The 22,565-nt window shown below is 47.5% G+C and overlaps 1 protein-coding gene across 8 annotated transcripts in view; it reads left to right on the forward strand.

Annotated features, from left to right (window-relative positions):
• NCAM1 (neural cell adhesion molecule 1) overlaps positions 1–22,565 on the forward strand; it is an 85,553-nt gene that overhangs the window by 35,681 nt on the left and 27,307 nt on the right. For 6 of the 8 annotated variants that reach the window (XM_085081988.1, XM_085081984.1, XM_085081982.1 and 3 more), the window contains exons 2-11: positions 8,510–8,584; positions 9,813–10,031; positions 11,245–11,388; positions 11,693–11,830; positions 12,240–12,357; positions 12,932–13,101; positions 13,779–13,921; positions 17,694–17,723; positions 20,971–21,121; positions 22,066–22,250. In XM_085081988.1, the coding sequence (XP_084938114.1) occupies positions 8,510–8,584; positions 9,813–10,031; positions 11,245–11,388; positions 11,693–11,830; positions 12,240–12,357; positions 12,932–13,101; positions 13,779–13,921; positions 17,694–17,723; positions 20,971–21,121; positions 22,066–22,250 (1,373 nt within the window). The remainder of the gene's footprint in view (positions 1–8,509; positions 8,585–9,812; positions 10,032–11,244; positions 11,389–11,692; positions 11,831–12,239; positions 12,358–12,931; positions 13,102–13,778; positions 13,922–17,693; positions 17,724–20,970; positions 21,122–22,065; positions 22,251–22,565) is intronic. The other 2 variants (XM_085081983.1, XM_085081987.1) reach the window with 1 other exon arrangement.

Below are 22,565 nucleotides of genomic sequence, written 5' to 3' on the forward strand. Positions count from 1 at the left end.
TTAAATTCAATTTTCCCTCCATCCTGCATAAGGAGAGGTGTGAAAATCCAGTGGTGTTTGGAGGTTTCATTGGAGTAAATTATTACAAGCCTTGGAGGAAGTTATTTCAAGTTATTTCAAAAGTTATTTCCAGTTATTTCAAGTTATTTCCAGTTATTTCTTGCTTGTACAGACCAGGAGAAGTTCCCAACTGACCTCCTGACAGTTCAGTTAATTTTTGCAGCACAAAGCTGAAACCTCCTTTGTCTGCTTTGCATGACTGAGGAGTTGCAGTGATTAAATTTCGGGTGTTTGCAGGGCTGCATTCTCCTGGGTCTCCCAGGGGATGTGGATGAAGCATTTCCCTGGCTGCTGGCAGTGCAGGGAGTGTTGATCCTGTCAGTCACAGCTGGTGCTGCAGCCCTTTGGCTACCCTGCCTGCCTTGGATGCTTTTTGTTCCTTCCCTGGCATTGCCTGCCTGGAGCTCGAGCTGGAAATGATGGCTAAATTTGAGTTGGTGTAGATAATTCCTGTTGTGATTCAGTGCTCACCTTGGCTTTGTTCTGCCGAGCAGGGAGTTAAAGCAGTGCTGAGCAGCAAAGAGCAGTAAACTCTTATTTTTCTTATTTCTTATTTATTTGTTATTTCTTATCTTTCTTATAGTATTTCTTATATTTCTTATATTTCTTATAGTATTTCTTATATTTCTTATATTTCTTATAGTATTTCTTATAGTATTTCTTATATTTCCTATATTTCTTATAATATTTCTTACAGTATTTCTTATATTTCCTATATTCCTTATAGTATTTCTTGTATTTCTTCTTATAGTATTTCTTACAGTATTTCTTACAGTATTTCTTATAGTATTTCTTATAGTTCTTTTATTTATTATTTCTTATTTCAAGCTCATTTCTCTCTGGCCTGAAGGGGTTTTTGGTTCCTCTGCATGCTGAGCAAACAGGGCACTGCATTAGCGTGTTCCTCTCCCCACTCTTTGGCCATTCTGGTTTCATTACAATAATATTTGGGTTTTTATTCAGTGCATGCTGTTAATGATGCTAATAGCCCTGATGATATTCTGGAGCTTCTGTCAGTGTGGAGCTTGCAAAAGGTCTTGCAGTTAAAATCCACTTGGAAATGTCATCCCACAAATCCCAGTGGTATTTGCAGAGGCACTGATGTTTTCAGCAAGTCCCCAAATTTCCAGAAACATCTGCCCTGTGGCAGTGCTGTGGCTGTGGGCTAAGGGGGTTTTCTTCATCAGCATTGAAGGTTTGGACCAAAAATGATCAAAATTATAAATACTGACAGAAAAACTCTTGTCCTTCTGCCTCCTTGATCCTCCTGCTCTTCCCAGGTGGTTTCATTTCGTGGAGCAACCTTCCCATGTTTTTAATGGCAATTAATTTTTTAAATTAAATTTCTTTCTCACCTAACAAAGCAAGGAAAAATGGGACTGTTTAGCCTTAGGTTGTAAGGCAGCACTGGCAATTTCTGTGATTTTCAGCTCATTCTAAACGATCCAGTGATATTCAGCCACCACAGAACTCCCAGCTCCCACCAGGTATGAAAGATTAATTGACACATTAAATCAGCTATTGATTTCTGACACTTTTCTCTTGGCCAAAGATGGCTGCAGGTATGAATTTAAACCACTGAAATACAGAGTACTCTGCAAAGCACTGTGAGAGGCTGTGAGGCTCTGAGCTGCAGGTGGGATATTTAATAGGTGGATATTGGGAATAAATCCTTCCCTGGGAGGGCTGGGATGGAGTTCCCAGAGGAGCTTTTCCAGGTGCTTTTTTTAGGGAATGACCTCGAGCAGGAGATGCTAAACCTGGAGCAGGAAAAGGCAATCCTGTTGAACTCCTCAGTAACTCCCACCCTGCACTTTAATTTATTTACACCTGAGGAGGATTCCAAAACAATGCAGAATTGGAGGGATTTGCTTCTGGCTGGTTTGACCTGCTTGGAAAGAAAAAAGAGACAAAATTTACATTCCATGTTTTCTTTCCTCTTCCTTTTAACTGGAATAGGAGAGAGAGGTTTGTTTTCCTCCTGAGACATCCCAGTGTGAATCTCTGATAGGCAAAGGGAGAAATTATTCTGCAATATGGGATGGAATGGATGAGCCAGACCTGGAATGTGCTTTATCTGGGAGCTGCAGGGAATGTTCCACTGCAGTTAATGGTGTTTGGGGAGAAAATACTGAATTATTTCAGGCTTTGCAGCTGGTTCAGCTTTAGCCATTGCTGAAATAAAAAAAGCCTGGGGAAGAATTATTTTATAAACTTCAAAACCAAATCTCAGGCTAGGAATTCTCCCAGGGCTGAATGATGGAGCTTGCAGGGAGTAGGGATTTCCTCCTCTGAGGAACCTCTGGAGCCTCAGGGTTGTAGCTACTCCTGCCTTACACATGTAGTAATTCTGTGTCCCCTAAAGGATGAGTTGGTGCTGCTCAGCACTCTGCCAAGGCAAACTGGCTGCAGCAAGATCACCCTTGAATTCTGAGCTTTTACAAATCCTGCTTTTCTCATCTCCCACCATGCAGTGTCACCCACCCAAATTTCCTTTTTTTTTTTCGGCAGGAGGTTGGAACTTGCTTGGTTTTTAATTAAAATTGTCCATACTCTGATTTAATGGCTCCATAAAGCATCCTGGCTTACCCTGCCTCAGGTAAATGCAAATATTTGCTGTGGTAAATAGGACTGTTAGTTTTATGATCCACAGCAATAAAAAGCCTTTATCAAGAATGTCATCAAAAGAGGCATAAAATTGTGTTCCATGTATAACCACCGAGATGTCTGAGAAATTTTACTGTGATTTATAAATTTCTGCAGGAAAAGGTGTTCATAGTGTCATTTTTTTTGGTGGTCATTTAAAAATGAACAGCACTTGTGAGCAGATCTGGTAGATGGAAAGGATGAGGTGACAAGGTGGACATAATGGGAATTATTCCTTTTTCCCTGCATGGATTTCCTTTATCAGCTTGGCCATGTCACTTTGGTCAGGAGCAGAATAATTCTGACTGAAATGAAATTCTGGCTGAATTCCCTGCCTGGGTTTCCCTGGTGCCACAGCTGCTTCCAGCTGTTTAGCCAAGCACATCCTTCCCTGGCAGGGTGGAAAATTTCCCAGGAGGCAGAGATGGGTGTGGATTTGGGACTGGAGAGACCTCAGTCCTTGAGAGAGGTTCCTCACTGGCCAGGCTGTGCTGTTTGATAGAATAATTGGAATTATCTCTGGTTTAAAGGTGAGCAGCATCTGGTTTTGTTACAGTGAATTATTCTCCCAGCCCCAGCATCCAGCAGATCCTGCTGGAAATGGGGTTTTTCATCCCCTAACCCACCTTGGAGCAGAGCTTGCCCAGGGTCAGAGCTGCCCTGGCTTTTTGGGATGCTGTGCTGAGCTCAGTGGTTCCCCTCAGCCCTGGGGCTCTGAACGGGGCTGGGATGTCCCTCTGAGCCTGGTGACACACTCTGGAGCATCCCTGCCACCCAGGACCCCAGCTGGGGATGGTGTTTATTGTAGGGTGTTCCCAAATGGGGATGTTTTGGGATGTTCCCAAATGGAATATTTTGAGATGTTCCCAAATGGGATGTTTGGGATGTTCCCAAATGGGATGTTTGGGATGTTCCCAAATGGGATGTTTGGGATGTTCCCAAATGGAATATTTTGGGGTGTTCCCAAATGGGAATGGCTTGGGATGATCCCAAATGGGAATGGCTTGGGATGATCCCAAATGGGAATGGTTTGGGATGTTCCCAAATGGAATATTTTGGGATGTTCTCGAATGGGAATGGTTTGAGATGATCCCAAATGGGATGTTGTGGGGTGTTCCCAAATGGGAATGGTTTGGGATGTTCCCAGATAGGAATGTTTCGGGAATGGGTGTTGTCAAATGGGAATGTTCTGGGATGCTCTCTGCTCCCTTTCTCCCTCTCTCTCTCTCTCTCTCTCTCTCATTCCCTCGGTGTTACTGTGGCTCTAGCTTGCCGCTCCCTCCCCGCATCTCTGCTCCGAGGTTCCCCGGAGGAATCAGCAATCCCCTCCTCCAGCTCCTGGCAGATTTAGGGAGCGGTTGCCATGGCGACGGGGGAGGAATTGGATCCGCAGCCCAGCTGGGATCAATCCCAGCTGCTGCCTCCTCCTCCTCCTCCTGAGCAGTCAGCGGATTTCTAATAAAGTGCCCGTGTACGGGAGGCTTGTCTTTGTCTTGTTAAGCCTTTGTTGTGGATGCAATCCCGAGGGCTCTCGCCGTAATCTGCTCCTCTCACAAGCTGGGCAGATGCTGCCCTTGCCCGGCGAGCTGCGGCGCTGAGAGCCACGAGATGGTTCTTATTGCTGATGGTTTATTGCTGGAATTGGGTTTGATCAGTGAATGGTTGGTTGGAATGAATGGAATTAAAGGTGCAGCCTTGGAGGAGCCATTCAATCAGGGCTGATTCCATCCACACTGGGCTTTATTTGCTTTATTTGCCAATTTTTTTTCCTTTTCTTTTTTAATTTTTGAGTTTTCTCTGGGTTTGACTCACATGTCGTCGTTGTGCATCGTCCCCTGGGTTACCTGAGCCAGGAGCACAGGGATTTCTGCCCCTGGAGACACCTCCAGGGCAAAACCCACCCCAGTGCCCTGCCTGGCTCACGGTGATGCTGGCAGGAAGAGCCCCTGGGTTTGGGTTCAGCCCCGATGGCATTGCAGAGGTAACCCAGGAATGAAATGCAGATACATCCTGGGCAGCAGGAATGACCCCAGAGAGGGGAGGCAGAAAGGGCTGAGATCCTTATTTATCCTTATTTATCTTTATTTATCTTTATTTATCTTTATTTATCTTTATTTATCTTTATTTATCTTTATTTACTCTTAAATCAGAACCTTTTTGGGGTGAGTGGCTGTGTGGGAAGGGAAGGGAAGGATTGAGGAGATGAACTCCATTTACCTGAGGGAATAGAACCCCATGGTGAATTAATAATTGGGTGTATTTAGTGCTCCAAGCCATTCCTTCTGTGTGCAGCAGGACAGATGTGCAGAGCAGTGGGAGGTGAATATTCCTGTTTGTGGTGTGAATATTCCTGGTTGGAATATTCCAGACCCTGTTTGGGATCTGTCCAGGCACAGCCCCAACACCCAGCGATTCCCCCACTCCTCTGTGCTGCCAGTGGACCTTTATTTACTTTATTTCCTTTATTTCCTGCCCAGGTAGAGACTCCTGTTAACCTCACTCTGAGCCCAGCAGGGACACAGCCTCCCTGCCTATTACCAAAATCGAGGCTTAATTTGAGCTCATTTCTTTTGTTGAGATGCAAAACTAATTATATTTAACTACAGATGAACAGGAAGTTGCATTAGCAAATTTGTTGGGTTTTTTTGTTGGTTTTGTTTTTTTTTTTTAATCAATGGGGAATTATTCAGCATTTTTTGGGGGCTGGGGGAACTGTGTAACCAGATAAAAGATATGGGGGAGGGCAGAGCTATAAAAAGTGTTATTGTGTGATTATGAAGAGGCCTTTTAATGCAGTTATTATGTGATGCTAAAAAGGCCTTTATTGCTTGAAGTTGGAAGCAGAATACAAATGGGCTCACAGTGTCTATTAAATGAAGAGTGGAAAAAAAAAAAAAATAGTCCCCATTTCCCCGAACTGCACAGCAAAAATAACGATTAAACAGCGATTAAAACCAGCAGCTCTGGCTTTGTTAGCCTGATGACAGCCTGAGCAGTGAGCTGGGCGAGTGGGGAGGGATTGTTGTGCAGTTGCAGGCAGAGCCCATTGTTCTGCTGGACCTGCTTGTCCAGGTGACAGCAAAACCCTTGTGCTGCTGCGGGCTGAGCCAGGGCTGAGCTCTCCCTGGTGTGACGTGAGGACAGATGAGCTGGAAGTGACTCATTCCCAGGGATGCTTCCTTCTGCTGGCAGCTGAGTTCCAGAAGCTACCTGCAGTTTCTGTGGCTGGAGAGATGAGGGGTGAGGCTAGCTTGTGGCTGGTTTGTAGGGCAAAGCTTTGCAAGTGTTTGCAGCCAGCCAGAGAACAAACCCCACAGCCTGTCCAAAATCCTTCACAGAACCCGGGAGATGACAAGAGACTGGGAAAAAAATAGCCAGGTAGAATTTAGCTCCTCAGCATCTCTGGCAGAATGGAAAGGTTGGGATTTCTCAGTTTTGTGTCTAATATTCCCCTGGGTGTGTTTGTGCTTAGGTGAGCACTGGGAGCTCCCAATGCTAATGGAAAAGGGAAATGAAATAATCCCAGGAGGTTTTCCCCTGTGCCTTCCTTAGGCAAGGCACTGTGCTGATGTCCAAGTGCTGCCCCTCTGCACAGCCTTTGCAGCAATGCTCTTCCTTATTCTCCTAATTATGGGGTTTAATTTAAATTTATTTAAATTTATTTAAGCTCCACAGCTGGGAGAGCAGAGGGAGCACTGACTGCATGAGGCACAACCAGGGATCTTCCTTCCTCCTTTCCTTTCCTTTCCTTTCCTTTCCTTTCCTTTCCTTTCCTTTCCTTTCCTTTCCTTTCCTTTCCTTTCCTTTCCTTTCCTTTCCTTTCCTTTCCTTTCCTTTCCTTTCCTTTCCTTTCCTTTCCTTTCCTTTCCTTTCCTTTCCTTTCCTTTCCTTTCCTTTCCTTTCCTTTCCTTTCCTTTCGTGATTTCCTGTGATTTCCAGATTTTTTCAGCTCTCTCACCTGGCCCTTTGGGTTGTACTTACAGTGAGATATTCCCTGGCTCTGTGATTTCCTCACCCTCTTTGCAGTAACGTGGCACAAAGGTGCCTAAAAAAAGAAGTGAGGTAGAGCCCAGCTGCTGAACTGGGGGTGATGGAGAGTTCAGTGCTTTCCACAGAGCCTTTCTTCTCCTTCCTGGCTGCACAGAAAAATCACCTGAGGATGCAATGAAAGGCATTACCAGCCCCAGCCTGTGCCACTGCCTTCCCAGCAGGCAGCAGCTCTCTCGAGTGCAGCAGAGAGCCAGGGCTGCCTTTGTGGAGTGCAATGTGGGGAGAAAAAATGACTATGAATTCCCATTAGATCCCAATTAGCTCAGAGCTGTTTCCCAGCACCCCAGGGCTGAGCAGAAAGCCAGCTGATGGCTGCTCTAAAACCCTTCCCTGGGCTGCTTTTCCAAGCTCTTTCCATGACTCAGGAGATCCAGGGGGGGTTGGCTGTCCCTTTTCTGAAATCCCTGCAGGATTTCAGGGCCATGGAGCACTTAGTGCTCCCAAGCTCTGCTTCCCATTGAATCTTGGCTGGGTTCCTGGGGTGTGCTGCTGGATCCCAGTATTTGGGGATGGAGCAGCAGCATTCCTGGCTCCATTTGGGGATGGAACACCAGCAGTTATCAGTCCATCCTGCTGAGCTCCAGAGTCAGACCAGAAAAGTGCAGAGACCTTGCACTGGGATTATCCTGGTCCTGGTCATTGCTTCCAGTTTCCTTCTGGAGGGAAATGCTGTGTCAGGGTGGTTGTTGGCCAGAGGAATGTGCTCAGAAAACCCTGATATTCCTGTCCTGTGCTGAGGAGGGCAGGCAGTGCTCCTGCAGCTCCACACTCAGTGCCTCCACATCCCCCCAGCCCATGTGTTTCCCCAGCACTCCGAGGAATGTTGCCATTGGCACACACAGCCAGGTTCTCATGGCCTGTTTCTTAAAACCCCAGGTGTGCTTGGCAGCTGAAATAATGCCTCTGCGGTCTGGAGGTAAAATTAGCTGCTCTGGGAGAGAGATTTTCGGATTTTCATGCACCAAGTGAAAACACAGAGGATGTTTTCCAAAGAAAACCTGTTTTGTTGTCCTCAAATTCAACTTGACCCAGGCTTGTTAGGCCACAGAGCTGCTGTGGAATTAAGCTATAGCTGGAGGAAAGCCAGAATCCAATTACATTTTCTGCCTAATGGGTCATAATTTATGCAATGAAGGAGGAGGCAGGGGTGTTGCTGGGGGAAAAGGGCACTGGGCTTGCGTGGATGTGCACTGGGAAGGGCTGATGGTGAATGGGTATTGGGAGGGCAGGGCTGCTGTCCTTTCTCTTGGGTTTAAAATGTTCCTCTCGTGTTTAAAACCTTCTTTTCCTATTTATAACCTTCCTATCACGTTTAAAATCTTCCTCTCACGTTTAAAATCTACTTTTCCTGTTTAAAACCTTCCTCTCGTGTTCAAAACTTTGCTATTGTGTTTAAAACTTTCCTCTCATGTTTAAAACATTTTGCTTGTGTTTAAAACCTTCGTCTCTTAACTGCTTGTGTTTAAAACCTTCGTCTCTTTTTTAAAACCTTCAACCCTTCCTCTTGTGTTTAAAACCTTCATCTCATGTTTAAAACCTTCTTTTCTTGTTTAAAACCTTCCTCTCATGTTTAAAATGTTCCTCTCATTCAAAACCTTCCTCTCATGTTTAAAACCTTCCTCTGGTGTTTAAAACCAGTAATTCAGCCCAGAACACAGGTGTCCTACTGGACTGCAGATTGAATAAAGGATCCATGGTAAGGTTTTTGCTGGAGATCACTGCTCTGCCCTGACTGTGCTCATTCCTTTTCCAGCTGCTCTCCAAGTGGACATTGTCCCTAGCCAGGGGGAGATCAGCGTTGGAGAATCCAAGTTCTTCTTATGCCAAGGTGAGTGGTGGCTGAAGGGTTTGCTCAGTTCCAGTGAAGGTCTGGGATGATATTTGCTGCTTTGGGGCAATCAGAGCGATGGGATGTAGGATTTGAGCCTGTAGGATTGGAGGGTCTGTTTGTTGGATTGGGACGGTCGGGACAGGGATGAGAGGTCTCTGCAGTCAGGTCTGAGAGCATGGGGTTTGTTGTGAAATAAATAAATAAACCCCATGGGTGGGTGTAGGAGAGCTGTCAGGGGCTGTCAGACTCAGCCCAGAGCAGGGCAGAGAAGCAAGAGAGAGAGAGACAGAGAGAAAAAGATGCTGGTTGCTGTTTACACTACAATAAATCATCTTCTGGGTTGAATATTCCAATTTTCATTAACCGATCTAGAACAAGCTACAAACCCTACAACATTTACACACAACCTGTAGGAATCATCCCATTACCATACAGGGTTATATTTTAAATATTCTAATTCTCCTTAAGCAATCTAGAACAAGCTGCAAACCCCACAACATCTACATACAACCTATAAGAATCATCCCATTACCATATGGGGTTATATTTTAAATATTCTAATTCTCATTAACTAATCTAGAACAAGCTACAAACCCTACAACATTTACATACCACCTATAAGAATCATCGCATTACCATACAGGGTTATATTTTAAATATTCTAATTCTCATTAACTAATCTAGAACAAGCTACAAATCCTACAACACACAACCTGTGAGAATCATCCCATTACCATATGGGGTTATATTTTAAATATTCTAATTCTCATTAACCAATCTAGAACAAGCTGCAAACCCTACAACATTTACATACAACCTATAAGAATCATTGCATTACCACACAGGGTTATATTTTAAATATTCAAATTCTCCTTAACCAATCTAGAACAAGCTCCAAACCCTACAACACACAACCTATAAGAATCATGATATTACCATACGGCGTTATATTTTAAACCCTAAAAACTGCTTTTTGGACCCTCTGCCAAGCGGGCAGGGTCTGCTCTGACCCTCGGACCTGTCTTTCATCAAGAGGGGATTACCTCCAGTCGGCTATACCATTGTTTTCTAGTTGTTCAGTAACTCAGAGCTTGTTTTCATCTAAATCTCGCTTCCAAGTTTTCACATTCTCAGCATCTTTTGCCGCGTAATCCTACTTATAAGACATTCCCATTCCACCTTCCCCAACAATGGGATCTATGATCTCCCCTCTCTCCCCCCGCAGTGGCAGGGGAGGCCAAGTTCAAGGACATCTCGTGGTTCTCGCCGAACGGCGAGCGGCTGAGCCCCAACCAGCAGCGCATCTCGGTGGTGCGCAACGACGACTTCTCCTCCACGCTCACCATCTACAACGCCAACATCGACGATGCTGGCATCTACAAGTGCGTGGTCAGCAGCCAGGAGGAGGGAGACTCCGAGGCCACCGTCAACGTCAAGATCTTCCGTAAGATTTGGCCACTGAGCGCTGGAAATGGGAGGGAGAGATGGGTTCAAGGGGTTGAAGCAAATTCCACCTGGAGGGGAAAAAAATATTATATATAAATTTATTTATAAAGTATTTATAAATAATATTGTGAAATATTATGTAAAGTGTTTAAATTTAATGTATTTAATTGTAAATAATACTTCAAAGTGTTATTGATGTAAATTTATTTCTAAAGTTTATCAAGTTTCGTAAAATACGTAAAAGTTAAAAAGGCGAAGTATTTAGTATAAAATGTAGTAAATATCAAATATAAAATTATTACATATTAGATAAATTATATAAATTAGATAATTGAAATATTAATGACAGTATTAATTAGGGATCAATAGTATCCCAATATTTAAATAATATCTTAGTAATTTAATAATAATATTTTAATAATATTTTAGTATTACTTAAAGTATTATTAAATATTAAATATAGAATTTAGTAAAGCATTTAGTACTTTTCGTAGACGAAGGGTGGTTTATTTTGTCCAAGGAATTCAAGGAGCAAAGGACAAAAAGGATCTGACTTTGCTTTCTGTGTGGTGAGGTGCTAGGGCAGTGTGTTTGCCTTTGAGAGGGCAGCAGACAGAATTTTGAAGAGCTGCCATGAAAAGCACATCCCAGGCTTTGTTCTTGCAAACAAGAACAAGAAATATGAGGCAAGATTAGGGAGGAAACTGTTTTATTTCCTTGGAAAAGTTTGGCAGGGGAGGGAGGATGGTAGGAGGAGAGGGGATGGTGAGATGCAGGTGAAATTCTTGGTTTGGAGGGGGAATTAGGATGAATTGGATGTTCAGGACATCACCAGCACCTCCAGAGCTTAAATCCTTCTGGAAGGCAGCAGAGCAAAGGGTGGAAGGAGAAGATTCTGGTGCAGAGAGAGCAGCTGGTGTGGGTGACAGACACTAGTGTGGAGTGAAGAGGGACCCAGGAATAAATATTAAATAAATAAATAAGGTTTTAGCCCCATCTCCCTGCTGGGGAGGAACATCTCCAAGTTCACAGCTTGCAGTGGGAATTATTTAGAGTGCTAATTGTGGGTACAGGGCTGGAAATGGGGGTGCTGTGGGTTGTGTATTCACTCAGACCTTTGTCCTCCCTGGGGAAGAAGGAGATTTCTGGGGATTTGGGGTTTTCTCTGTGCTGAGAAAGCTGCAGTGAGCTTCTCCTTGCCTTGCCTGCAGAAAAGCTGATGTTCAAGAACGCTCCCACCCCTCAGGAGTTCAAGGAAGGCGACGATGCTGTGATCGTGTGTGACGTGGTCAGCTCCCTGCCCCCCACCATCATCTGGAAGCACAAAGGCAGGGATGTCATCCTAAAAAAGGATGGTAAGGCCTTGCTTCTTGTCCTTTCTGGGGTCAAATGTCCATCTCCACCACACACAATGCTGGGGGAGGAGAAGCAGTTTGTGCCTCACACGAGGCCATGGGGTATGAATTGAGTTCCTCCAGGTGCTGTGGTTTGCCAAGGAAGCCAAGCAAAAAGCCAAGGAAATCTGGAAAACAACAGCATCTCCATTTAATGGTGGAGAGAGCAGTTTTATTCCACTAAGCCTAGAAGGGGTGAAGAGAGGAGAACCTGGAGCAGAGAGGAGAGCCTGGAGTGAGCTTCTGTTCCTCTTGTGTTTCCCAGTGAGGTTCATCGTCCTGTCCAACAACTACCTGCAGATCCGTGGCATCAAGAAAACCGACGAGGGCACCTACAGGTGTGAGGGGAGGATCCTGGCCAGGGGGGAGATCAACTTCAAGGACATCCAGGTCATCGTGAACGGTGAGGAGCTCAGGGGCTGCAGCACCTCAGCCCAGGCTGCTGCTGGGAGGGCAGCTGCAGGTTCACACCATCCTCTCCCTCTGCTGTGCCCAGTAAAAACTGACAGAATGCAGTGAATGTTTGCCAGGTGTTTACAGGAAAAAAACATGTCGAGAAGCCTGAAGTGAGGAACTTGAGGTTCAGAGTGAGGAGCTGAGTTGGTGGCACTCACAAGTGGTTTTGGCCACCACACTGATTATTTTTGTTCCCTTTCTCCCCTGTGCTGAGAGCTCGTGCCTCAAACCCATTGGTTAACCCATTGGTTAGGTGACAGGTTTGGGGGGCTGCTGGCACCAGAGATGCTCAGGCAGCCTCCTGTTGCTCCCACCCTGAGTCCTTCCCAACTGAGCCGTGCTCTCTCCTCCCGCAGTGCCCCCGTCGGTGCGCGCCAGGCAGAGCAGCATGAACGCCACCGCCAACCTCAGCCAGGCTGTCACCCTGGCCTGCGACGCTGATGGCTTTCCTGAGCCCACCGTGACGTGGACAAAGTAAGAGCTGTGTGCAGGTCCTGCTGGGGTGGGGGTGATTGCCCCAGGCTTGGGAATTTCTGATTGGGATGAGTTGTTTTTTGTCACAAGAGTGGCCTCGTGGTGGGACTGAAGTCAGAGCCCACCCAGCACAGAGCCCACCCAGGGGGAGAATCAGAGGGTAAAAATCCTGTTGGTTGAGATAAAAACAGTTTAATAGATAAAGCAAAGTTAATAGATAAAGCAAAGTTTAAGTTTAATAGATAAAGCAAAACCAAACAAGGAGTTCCTTCAGTGCTCCCCACCCTTCAGCTGTGTCCTCTCCCAGCTTCCTGCATTTCCCTGTCAGGCAGTGATTCCCACACTGAGGACATCGTTCTTGGGATTGTGTAGCCTTTGGTGCAGGTTATGAGCACAAATGGACGTGGAAAAGCTGATAGCAGCTTGGAATGGTGCCTTGGTATGGCAGAAGCTGTCCACAGTGGGGTCACAGCTCAGCTCTGTCACCCCTGGGGGAAGGAGAAGATGCTGTTCCCTCTCAGCCCAGGAGCTGCAGGGGAATAATTGCATTAACGAGCCTGCCTTGTGCCCCCAGGGATGGAGAGCCCGTGGAGGAGGTGGAGGATGAGGACAAGTACAGCTTCAACTACGATGGCTCCGAGCTGGTGATCCAGAAGGTGGACAAGAGCGACGAGGCTGAGTACATCTGCATCGCCGAGAACAAGGCTGGCGAGGCTGACGCCACCATCCACCTCAAAGTGTTTGGTAAACACCCCCTGAGCCCCCCTGGGGAACCTGCTGATCCCAGTGAGTGCCTGCTGGGCTTACCCCGAGCTGCTGCTCTGCCTGTGCACCTCTGCCATGTGTGTGTGCAGGGGAAACTCAGCCCAGCTCTCTGTTCCTCTGCTCAAACATGGGCAGGGCTGCTGGGAATGTCCCCCAGGCTGCTGGGAATGTCCCCCAGGCTGCTGGGAATGTCCCCCAGGCTGAATCCTGACCCACCAAAGCTGCTTTAGCACCTCAGGGGGCTTGCTAGGACCCATCTCAGGCTTGTTGGAGTGAATCAGCAGCTCCCCTGCCTCCCGTGGATCTGGAAGTGTTGAGGAATATGGAATTCTCCCTGCCTTGTGTGCAGTACTGGCAAAGCTGCTTAGCAAAGGGCTAATTTGGGGCAGGGAGGTGGAAGAGTGAGCTGGTAATCCTGGGGCTGAGCACTTGGACACTCTTACATGGGTTTTCTCATGGAAGCCTCAGCTGTAAGAAGGGGCAGAAGAGGATTTTTAGGTCTTTTAGCTGTGCAGTGAGGTGCCCTCTTCAGTGTCACACTGCTCCTTCCCCAGCTGGCAGTCAATTTGTCACCATTCTCCCCAGTGCTGCCTGTCCCAAACACCTCTGGTGGCACACAGGCTCCACCCTGAGCCAAGGTTCCTTCTCCTCCTCAGCCAAACCCAAAATCACCTACGTGGAGAACAAGACAGCCATGGAGCTGGAGGATCAGATCACGCTGACCTGCGAGGCCTCGGGGGATCCCATCCCCTCCATCACCTGGAGAACCTCCACGAGGAACATCAGCAACGAGGAGAAGGTACAGCCCTTGCCAAGGGCCCTGGGGGGGCTGGGGGCAGCACAGCTCATCCTGCCTGGCCTGGCTGGGGTTGCATGCAGATGCACGTGGAGATGTGCAGGGCACAGGGTCACATCAGCCCTGCCTGCCCTCTGAGCAGCCACCTCAGGTCACAGCAGCTGGGGACATGTTGGTCACTCCTGCTGTGCTCTCTCGGGGTGGATTCAATTGCAGAGAGCCTAAACCCTCTGCAGAGGAGCTCCTGGGAGGTGGCAGTGAGCACCCTGAGCCCAGAGCTGTCCCCACTGTGCAGGTGGCAGGTGAGGGAAGTGACGTTCCCTCTGCAGGGTGCAGTGACCAAAAAGAGCCTGTCAATTCCTCCTCCTGCTGTCCCCTGACACTGCACATCCCCCAGGCACAAAAGCCTTGGCTGCCTTTTGTGCTCACCTGTTCTGTTGATCCCATCAATGCCATTTTGTTCTTCAAAGGCAAAAATAATTAGCAGTTTTTTTTCTTCTAGAAGAAGAGTGCTGGTGTTGTTATTGGTGACAGTTCCTTTAATTAGCTGAGGTTAGGCTGTGCTGCTGCACTGGAGATGTTTCATAAGTGGTCAGGAGGCAGAATTAGCAGCCAGAGAAACAGAAGAAGGAGTGAGGAGTTGTTGCTAATTAATAATCTGCTAATAACAGGGTGCTTCAGGGCTCAGCTGCCTTGGCCATGCCAGAGGTCCTGGCTCAGCGTGGAGGCAGCAGGTGACACTCTGAGAGTCTTGGAGCAACAGAGGTGTCCACTGTCACTGTCCCCACAGCTGCTGCCCTGCACTGCAGCTCCTAAATGAGCTTTTCTAATTGCCCCCATGACGTCAGCCCCTCCCCACGTCCTTCATGTGTAACTTTATTAATCACAGTGCCAAAGTTCTCCAGCTTCAGCTCTTTCTTAGCAGCTTTTGGATCCCAGAGCTGCTGTGAATCCCTGCAATGTTCAGGGGGAGGTTTGCAGTGCCTGCAGGAGCTGCAGTGTGACTGGGGGACCTGTTTGGGCAGATTGGAGGTTGTTTATTCCTGGGTTTGGCTCTGTTAGGAGAGCCCTGGGAGGTGCCAAGGGCTGCAGTGCTGCTGGCTCTGGAGTTTGGATCACAGCCGTGGACAGAGCTGGGCAGGGAGGAGAATATAAAAACTCAAGAGTTCCCCCCAGTTAAACCATGCAGATCTCAGTGGCAAAACTGCTAACTCATTTTTGCTGGTTTTTGAGACTCATCTATCCTGCTTGGTGCTGTGAGGTTGGTGATCAATAGCGAGGGAAATGTTCAAACTCTGAAACTTTCTTGCTCAGACAGGGGGAAAGCCAAGGTTTGAGGCACTGCTGTGTGCTGATCAAACCTTCAGGGCAAACGTGATTTTATCCCATCCCATGCACTTTCTAGGCTGGATTATTTGGTGTTTGTGTGTGCATTCTGTTTTGGTTTGTCTTCTCCTTCTCCCATTCTCTATCTTGTGCTCTGAGTTGAGGTGAAGGTTTCAAACATCCAGAGGATCGATAGGTCAGAATAGCTCTGACAAATAATTCTGTTACAAATGCTATTAGAATATTTAATTCTATTAAATATTCTGGTACAAATGCATCCATCCATTTTATTCTCCACTTTCTTTCTCTGGGACAGCACAGGGAAATGAATGGTCTTTAATGCAGGACAAACAATGCTATTTTAAGAGTTTTCAAGCCCTACTTTTGCATATTTCTGTTATCCAGGTACTTGGATGCTTCTCTCTTGCTTCACATTGTTTGCTCTTGTAATCATCCTTCAGAGTAGATTTTTAGAGGTGTGGAGATCCTTAACTCCCAAGAACATTCTGAAAAACCCACCCAAACCCCCAGCCAAAACCCAAATGTTAGTTCAGCTGTGTCTCCAGGCAGGTTTTGGGGTGTCACAGTCTCTGGGTGCTCTGCCACCCTTGCATGGGGACATTGCTGGGTGTCCCCAGCCCGTGGGGATGGCAGGGAAACAAACACTGCACTCCTTTGTCCAAAGCTGGAGCCCCTGGGAGTTCTCTGCCAGCCAATCCCCATTCCTGGAGGGCAGAAAACAAAGGGAACATCTCACCACAGGAGTCAAGAGCAGAGGGAGATCAGCTCTGACTTCTCCCTCCTGCATCCCAGTGACAGTTTAACCTGTGGTGTCACTGAGCCTTTTCCCCACAAAGCTCCCTGCTCCTCAGGCAGGGAAATGCAGATTTCTGGGTGGATTTCAGGTGTCTTTCACCTCTGTCAAGGTGAATTCCATCACTGCATTGCTAAGAACAACCCAGTCCATCCCTGCTTTATTTCCTGGGCTGCTGTGTCTGCCCAGGAGTGTCTCTCAGCTCTGTGTTGCTGGCAGCTAAAGCAAATGGATGAGTTTTTAAGAATTTAGAAACCTGAAGGTTTCTAAACATGAGGTCCATGAGGTTTTGGGTTCCTCCCTCATCCCCTGCATGGTGCCAGGCAGGGCTGGTCTGTCTCTTTTGGTGAGGAATGGTTAGTGTGGAATTCTCTGGGATGGAGAACGTGGTTCTGCCTCTTTCCCCACACCCTGAGGGCAAAGAAACAGCAAACTCTGAGGGTTTGGGAATGAGCTTTTCCCCTTCTTCATCTTCCTTCAGGGTGACAGCAAGGGACAGAAGTGTCCCCCTGTGCTGGCACTGCAGAGAGCAGTGCACAGAGTGGAAGGGAACTCCCAGGGCAGATCCCTGAGCAGAGCTGGCACTGAAAAAGGGATTTTTCTGGATGCTCAGGCTGCCTGTTGAGCTTCCCAGCCCCTTGTGCACAGCAGGATATATCCACACTTTGGGAATGTCCCAAGCCCTCAGTGAGCTCCACCTCAGGCTTCCAGTGACAAGCAAAGCCTTTGCTCCCATCAGAGCCATTGTCCCACCTGTTGGCATTGCAGTCTCTCAGTGGTCACTGGAAGCCCCGTGGCAGCAATGTTCTGTTTTCTGATCCTCATTCCCCTGAGCTTCCATCTCCATCCGTGTCACCATCTGTGCTGTGACATCCCCGCAGTGTCACCGTGCCTCCCAGCCCGTGGTGCCATCCTGGCTCTGGTGTCAGCAGGTGGTTTTTGACTCCTGAGCTGAAGGGGATTGACTGAAATAACTAGAGGCCAGGAGATATTTGAAATATGAATTATCAGGGGGGGTTGGAACCCAGCAAGCTGGCTGTTGGTGAATTTGGTGGCTTTTTGTGAGTGGGAAATCTGCTTTAATGGCAGGTTTGTGCATGTGGCACTGCTGTGGGGCTGAGTGCTGCAGCCCTGAGCCCAGGGAGTGTCCTGTCCCACCGTGCTGCTCCTCCTGGCACTGCCTGCATGGAAACAGAGCTCCACATGCATGATGAGCACATTAATCAGCGTTAATGAGGCAGGGTGGGCTGGCAAACAGAGCAGGGCCACCAAAGCAGGTCTGTCCTCTGCAATTCAGTGACCAGGGGTGTAGAACAGGTGAGATGTGACAAAGGAAACAATCACTGACACTCGATAAATCAGCCTCGAGGTGCCAACAGAGTTAGTTTATTCATTTCAAACCAACCCAGAGGCTGTGAAATGGGGAATGCCCCTCTAAATTGCTGGAAAAGGGAAGGTGTGATGGAAAAAAGGGAAGGTGTGATCCCCCAAGACACCCAGGAGATGTACAGCTTGGAGCCTGCATGTGCACACAGCTCAGCGTGCTGCAGATCTGGTGCCTGAAAGCAACCTTTGATAAACTTGTATTGCTTTTTTTCTGTTGTCGTTGTTGTGTTCTATATCTGTTCTCTCCAGGCTTCGTGGACCCGGCCCGAGAAACAAGAGGTATCAGATTACCAGACCTTTAGCAAAACTTCTTAGGTTGTTGGTTTTTCTTTTGTTTTGGTTTCTCTTCTAAGCATCACGGATTAACAAAGCTCTAGTCCAGTAACCAACTAAATGAGCATTAATCTGAGCCAGTTAAATACCATAAAATACATAAAAGAAACAGCTTCTAGAGGTAGAAGTTGCTTGGCATGTAGTGATGCGTTTTTTTTGGATGAGCAAAGTAGCTGTGTTGGGAGTGAGGAACTCTTGCTTGTCACTTCAAAATTAAAGACAATTAAAAGTCAAAGCAAATGCAAAATGCTGCTCTCACCATTTATTTTTCCTATGCTGCCAGTGTGAATCATCCTCTCCTTTAGAGAGGGAAGAATTAGCACCAACCTGTGTTTTGAGAAAGTCATTTTTCCCCCAAGAAAGCCTCCTCTGCTCCAGCCAACTCACCTATTTGCTCATGGCAACTCCTTCAGTGTGACCTTCTCTTGAAAGGACAACTGCATCATGTTCCATTTCCAAGTCAATGCAGAGAAACCTTGCACGAGGGGCATTTCTCCAGAAAATGCTCCAAATTGCTCCATTATTTTGATTTGTCTTTGATCTGCAAGGGTCAGCAAGGGGAGGGAGGGATAATGCAGTGACTGGGGGTGGTGCAAATGGGGGTTGATTTTTATTTCACACCCAGTGCTGTGCTGTAATAATAGTAATGATAATAATAATAATAATAATAATAATAATAATGATGATGCACCTGATTTGTAAAGGGTTTTTCTTGCTTCAAAAGGGAGCAGAAGGAAAGTTCCCAAGCAAATAACAGGGGTCAGGTGGAGGACAAAATGAGCTCTCAGAGCTGGGTGACTTGGATTCGTATTTTTAGGATCAGCTTGGTGGAGGCTCTGATTTTTTTTTTTTTTAACTGATTTTTAAGCCACCTTAAAGCACAGAGAGAGAAGCAAGCTGTGCTGTAACTCGAGCACCACCCAGCTGTGCTCCACGTGGGGCTGAGGACATCCTGCAGGACAGTCTGTTGGGCTGTGGCAGGTGAAGGCATCGACATTCAGAGCAGTTTGCATTGAAGAATTTGGAACTGGAGTGGTTGCATCTCTCCAGGATCCCACGAATTCCTGTCCCAGCTGTCCCCTCCCTGCCCCCAGGGATTTCTCTGTGCTCTCTCTCTCCAGCTTCTCATTAATATGAGCACTAATACTATTAAGTTTGCTGTCTCTACATTTCCTACTGCCTCTGTGTCTTAAAATACCCAAATAGGGTGCAGGAAATCTCTTTTAAATCGCTTTTAAATTGCTTTAAAGTTGCCTGGGGGCTTTTAGCAGTGGATTCCAGCAGCAGGGTTTGGGTCTGGGGAAGGTCAGGGAAGGAAATATTTGACTTTAATAAAGGAATTTCGGGTGAGGAGGTGAAGTCAGTCCTGGCAGCATCTCAGTCACTCCCCAGACTGGTGATGCTTCTCTGGCAGCTGGGAATTGGTGCAACTTAGGGATATTAAATAGAGTTAAATAGAGATAGAAACACTGCACTGCAAGCACAGAGCAAGGAGAGATCTCTCCTTTCCTTCAGGGAATTGCCGTCTGTGCTCAGAGTTTGTAGGAATTTGGGATGATGTGGGCAGTGGGTGAGGAGGAGACAGGACTGGAATTATTCATGGGTGCTCCTTTGGGAAAGCAGAAAGGTGAAGGGGAATAAATGCATTTTATTGGTTTCTCCTCTGCCCCTTTGGCCCTGAGGGGTTGAGTTTGGCCAGAATTTGGGGACAAATACCTGCACTAGGTGAGGATAAATTGCACTGATTAGCAGTGCAGAGAATATCCCACTGTGCTCTGAGGTGTGACTCACTGCCCTGTCCCTGAGCTTCTCTCCCCATCACCGGGGAGATTTTTGTTAGGAAAACATTTTGTTAGCTCAGATCCTTGGGATCAGGGAGGTTTAACTAAAAGGTCAACAAGTGTCAACATCTGGCTCAAGCTCCTGTCCTGTCCCCACAGCCAGAGCACCTGATGGGCTGGAATAGGGATAGAGAAAACTCACAATGTGCTTTCTTGGGTAGATGTTTTTCTCTCTTTAGAGTGTTTTTCCTGCTCTCTCTCTTCCTTTCCTTGTGCCTTTTGCATTAAGCAGCAGAGCTTCATCTTCAGAGTAGTTGCATTGCTCATGAAATCATCACTGACTGTGATTTCCTGGCACTCCTTGGTGTTGGATCTTGAGGAAGTGGGGAGAAAGGCAGAATTTGGGTGTAAAATGACCTTTTCTAGAATCACCTGTGCTGATCCTACACTGCTATTTTGTCACTTGTCCTCTCCTGGTGAGGTCACAGAGACAAGGATTGAGAATATTCGCCCAGATCTGGAATCTTGGCATTTATTCATTTATCAGCACTTGTCCTGTGCCTTCCAGGAGCACAGACCCATGGATGGGATGGAGAGTGGCAGGAGGCAGCAGCCTGAGATTTATTCCCTTGTGTTTGTGCCATAAAATCAGAAATGAGAGAGAGCTGGTGCTTTAGAGCTTAAGGGTGGGCAGAGCAGCCCGTGGCTTTGTGGTTATGAATTTGGTTACAAACTGGAGAGGAGAACCACCCCGGCTGGGCTGGCAGGGTGGGCACAGTGCCCTGGCAATCCCCTTGGATTTGACACTCCTTGTCCCCTGACAGTGCCATCCCCACTCTCTCTGCTTGTGGGAAATGGCTCTAGGGTTTTCTCAAGGCAGGGCTGTCTGCAGACGTTTTCTTGCCCTTTTCACTGCACTTTCCTCTCTTCATGTTGCCACATCCAGGTGTGAGTTCTGAGCTTTCTTTGTGTCCATCCAGCCTTGAGCTCTGGATCTGTTCTTCCTCCTCCCACTGCAGGGACTCTGAGACAGAACCAGTGTTGCTGAGAGAGCAGGGAGGGCTGGATTCTCTCTCTGGAAGCTGTCGGGGAGGTTTCTTGGTTTTTTTTCTCTTTGCATGCTGGCAAAACTCTTTAACCAGAGCTGGATCTCTGCAGTTCCCACTCTGGGGAGAAGCTTGACTGTCCAGTTTTCCTCAGACACTCAGTAGCAGCTGACCCTTTGGTCCTTCTTTGCACATTTTCCCTTTTCCCTGAACACTTTTGAGCATCAGGGAACCTTGTTGCTCTCGGAATTCCCTCCCTCACAATTTTTTGGTGAGCTTTGGGATCCCTGCAGCACCGCAGGGCTGGCGTGGGGAGCCCTTCGGGGTGCTGGGGGCTCAGCTGTGACCTTGTCCCCTCTCTGGCAGACGCTGGACGGGCGGATCATCGTGCGCAGCCACGCCAGGGTGTCCTCGCTGACCCTCAAGGACATCCAGTACACGGACGCCGGCGAGTACGTCTGCACGGCCAGCAACACCATCGGGCAGGACTCGCAGGCCATGTACCTGGAAGTGCAGTGTGAGTGGAGGGGCTCACGGGGGGCTCACGGGGGGTTCAGCTATTCCCTTTCCCTCCCCCGAGCCTGTGCAAGCAGCTCAGTCTGATGGGAAGCTCAGTCTTTCATCAGACTCTTTCTTTCTTGTTTTTTACCATTTTCGTTTTCTGTATTGGTAACCTTCCCACTAATTTTCCTGCCCTTTTCCCTGCCCTTTTCCCCAGCTAGAAATACCAAACCCACTGCACTGGAAAACCAAACCCATAGGCCTCTAGCCTGTCTTAATTCTTCCTGAGAGCCAAAGGCTTTGAGACACATTTTCATAAATAAATGCAGCTAAGTACCAACAGTAAGGAGCTCCAGAGAAGGGGCTTGACCTAGATCAAATGACATCACCACTTATCCTCCTAATTAGTGCTTTTTATCAACTAGGCTAATTTCCTAAAACCTATCAAGCTGTATTCACCCCTGTAGCAGTGAACTTCTGTAAATATTCTTCCATAACTGCCCCTGGAGCTCCAGTAAAAATCCATTTTTATATTACCTGCTATACTAAAGTTATCTCGAGTTTCACTTCTGAGCTGAAAAGGCAGCATGAGCTATGACTGGGGGTTTGCCCTTCCTGTCTCCAGCTGGGATGCTCTTGGATCTACTGCAGTCCACCATGGATCTCCACCATGGATCTGCTGCAGTCCCATTTGTTGGGAATCAAAATCCTTCCCCAGCACAGCTTTCCTGGCCTCATTCCCCACATCCATCCTGCTCTCTGCTCTCCCACACTGCACAGGGGCTGAGCAGCTTTTCTCTTTATGTCCTTCAGCAACACACACTCCCCACCCCCTGGCTGAGGTGGAGAGTTGTTTCTAGTTGAGATTCCCCTTCCTGCACGAAGGTGAGCTCCAGCCAGGAGTGAGGCTGCTCTGGGAGCTCAGCTAGCTCCAATTCCCTCCCCAAACGTGTTTTCCAGATGCCCCCAAGCTGCAGGGCCCCGTGGCTGTGTACACCTGGGAAGGAAACCAAGTGAACATCACCTGCGAGGTGTTTGCTTACCCCAGCGCTGTCATCTCCTGGTTCCGCGACGGGCAGCTCCTCCCCAGCTCCAACTACAGCAACATCAAGATCTACAACACCCCCTCAGCCAGCTACCTGGAGGTGAGGAGAGCCCAGCAGAGAGCAAGTGATGCGTGGTGAAGGGATTCAGTCCCATCCTGGTGGTGGAAATGAGGTTGGGTGGTGTTTGTGGCACAGAAACGCTGAGAAAAATCAGATAGTAGGAGGTGAAGAAATCAGGTAATAGGAGAAAATCAGGTCATAGGAAGTAAAGATAATCAAGTGATAGGAGATAAAGAAATCAGGTAATAGGAGATAAAGAAAACCAGGTAATAGCAGATAATCAGGTACAGAAGACACAGCCCATCCTTGCCTCTGAATTTTGCCCACTGCAGTTCTCTTCCCCCACGACCAGCC

Source organism: Lichenostomus cassidix, chromosome 24 (assembly GCF_008360975.1).
Source record: "Lichenostomus cassidix isolate B80296 chromosome 24, HeHo_3.0, whole genome shotgun sequence".
NCBI lineage: Eukaryota > Metazoa > Chordata > Aves > Passeriformes > Meliphagidae > Lichenostomus > Lichenostomus cassidix.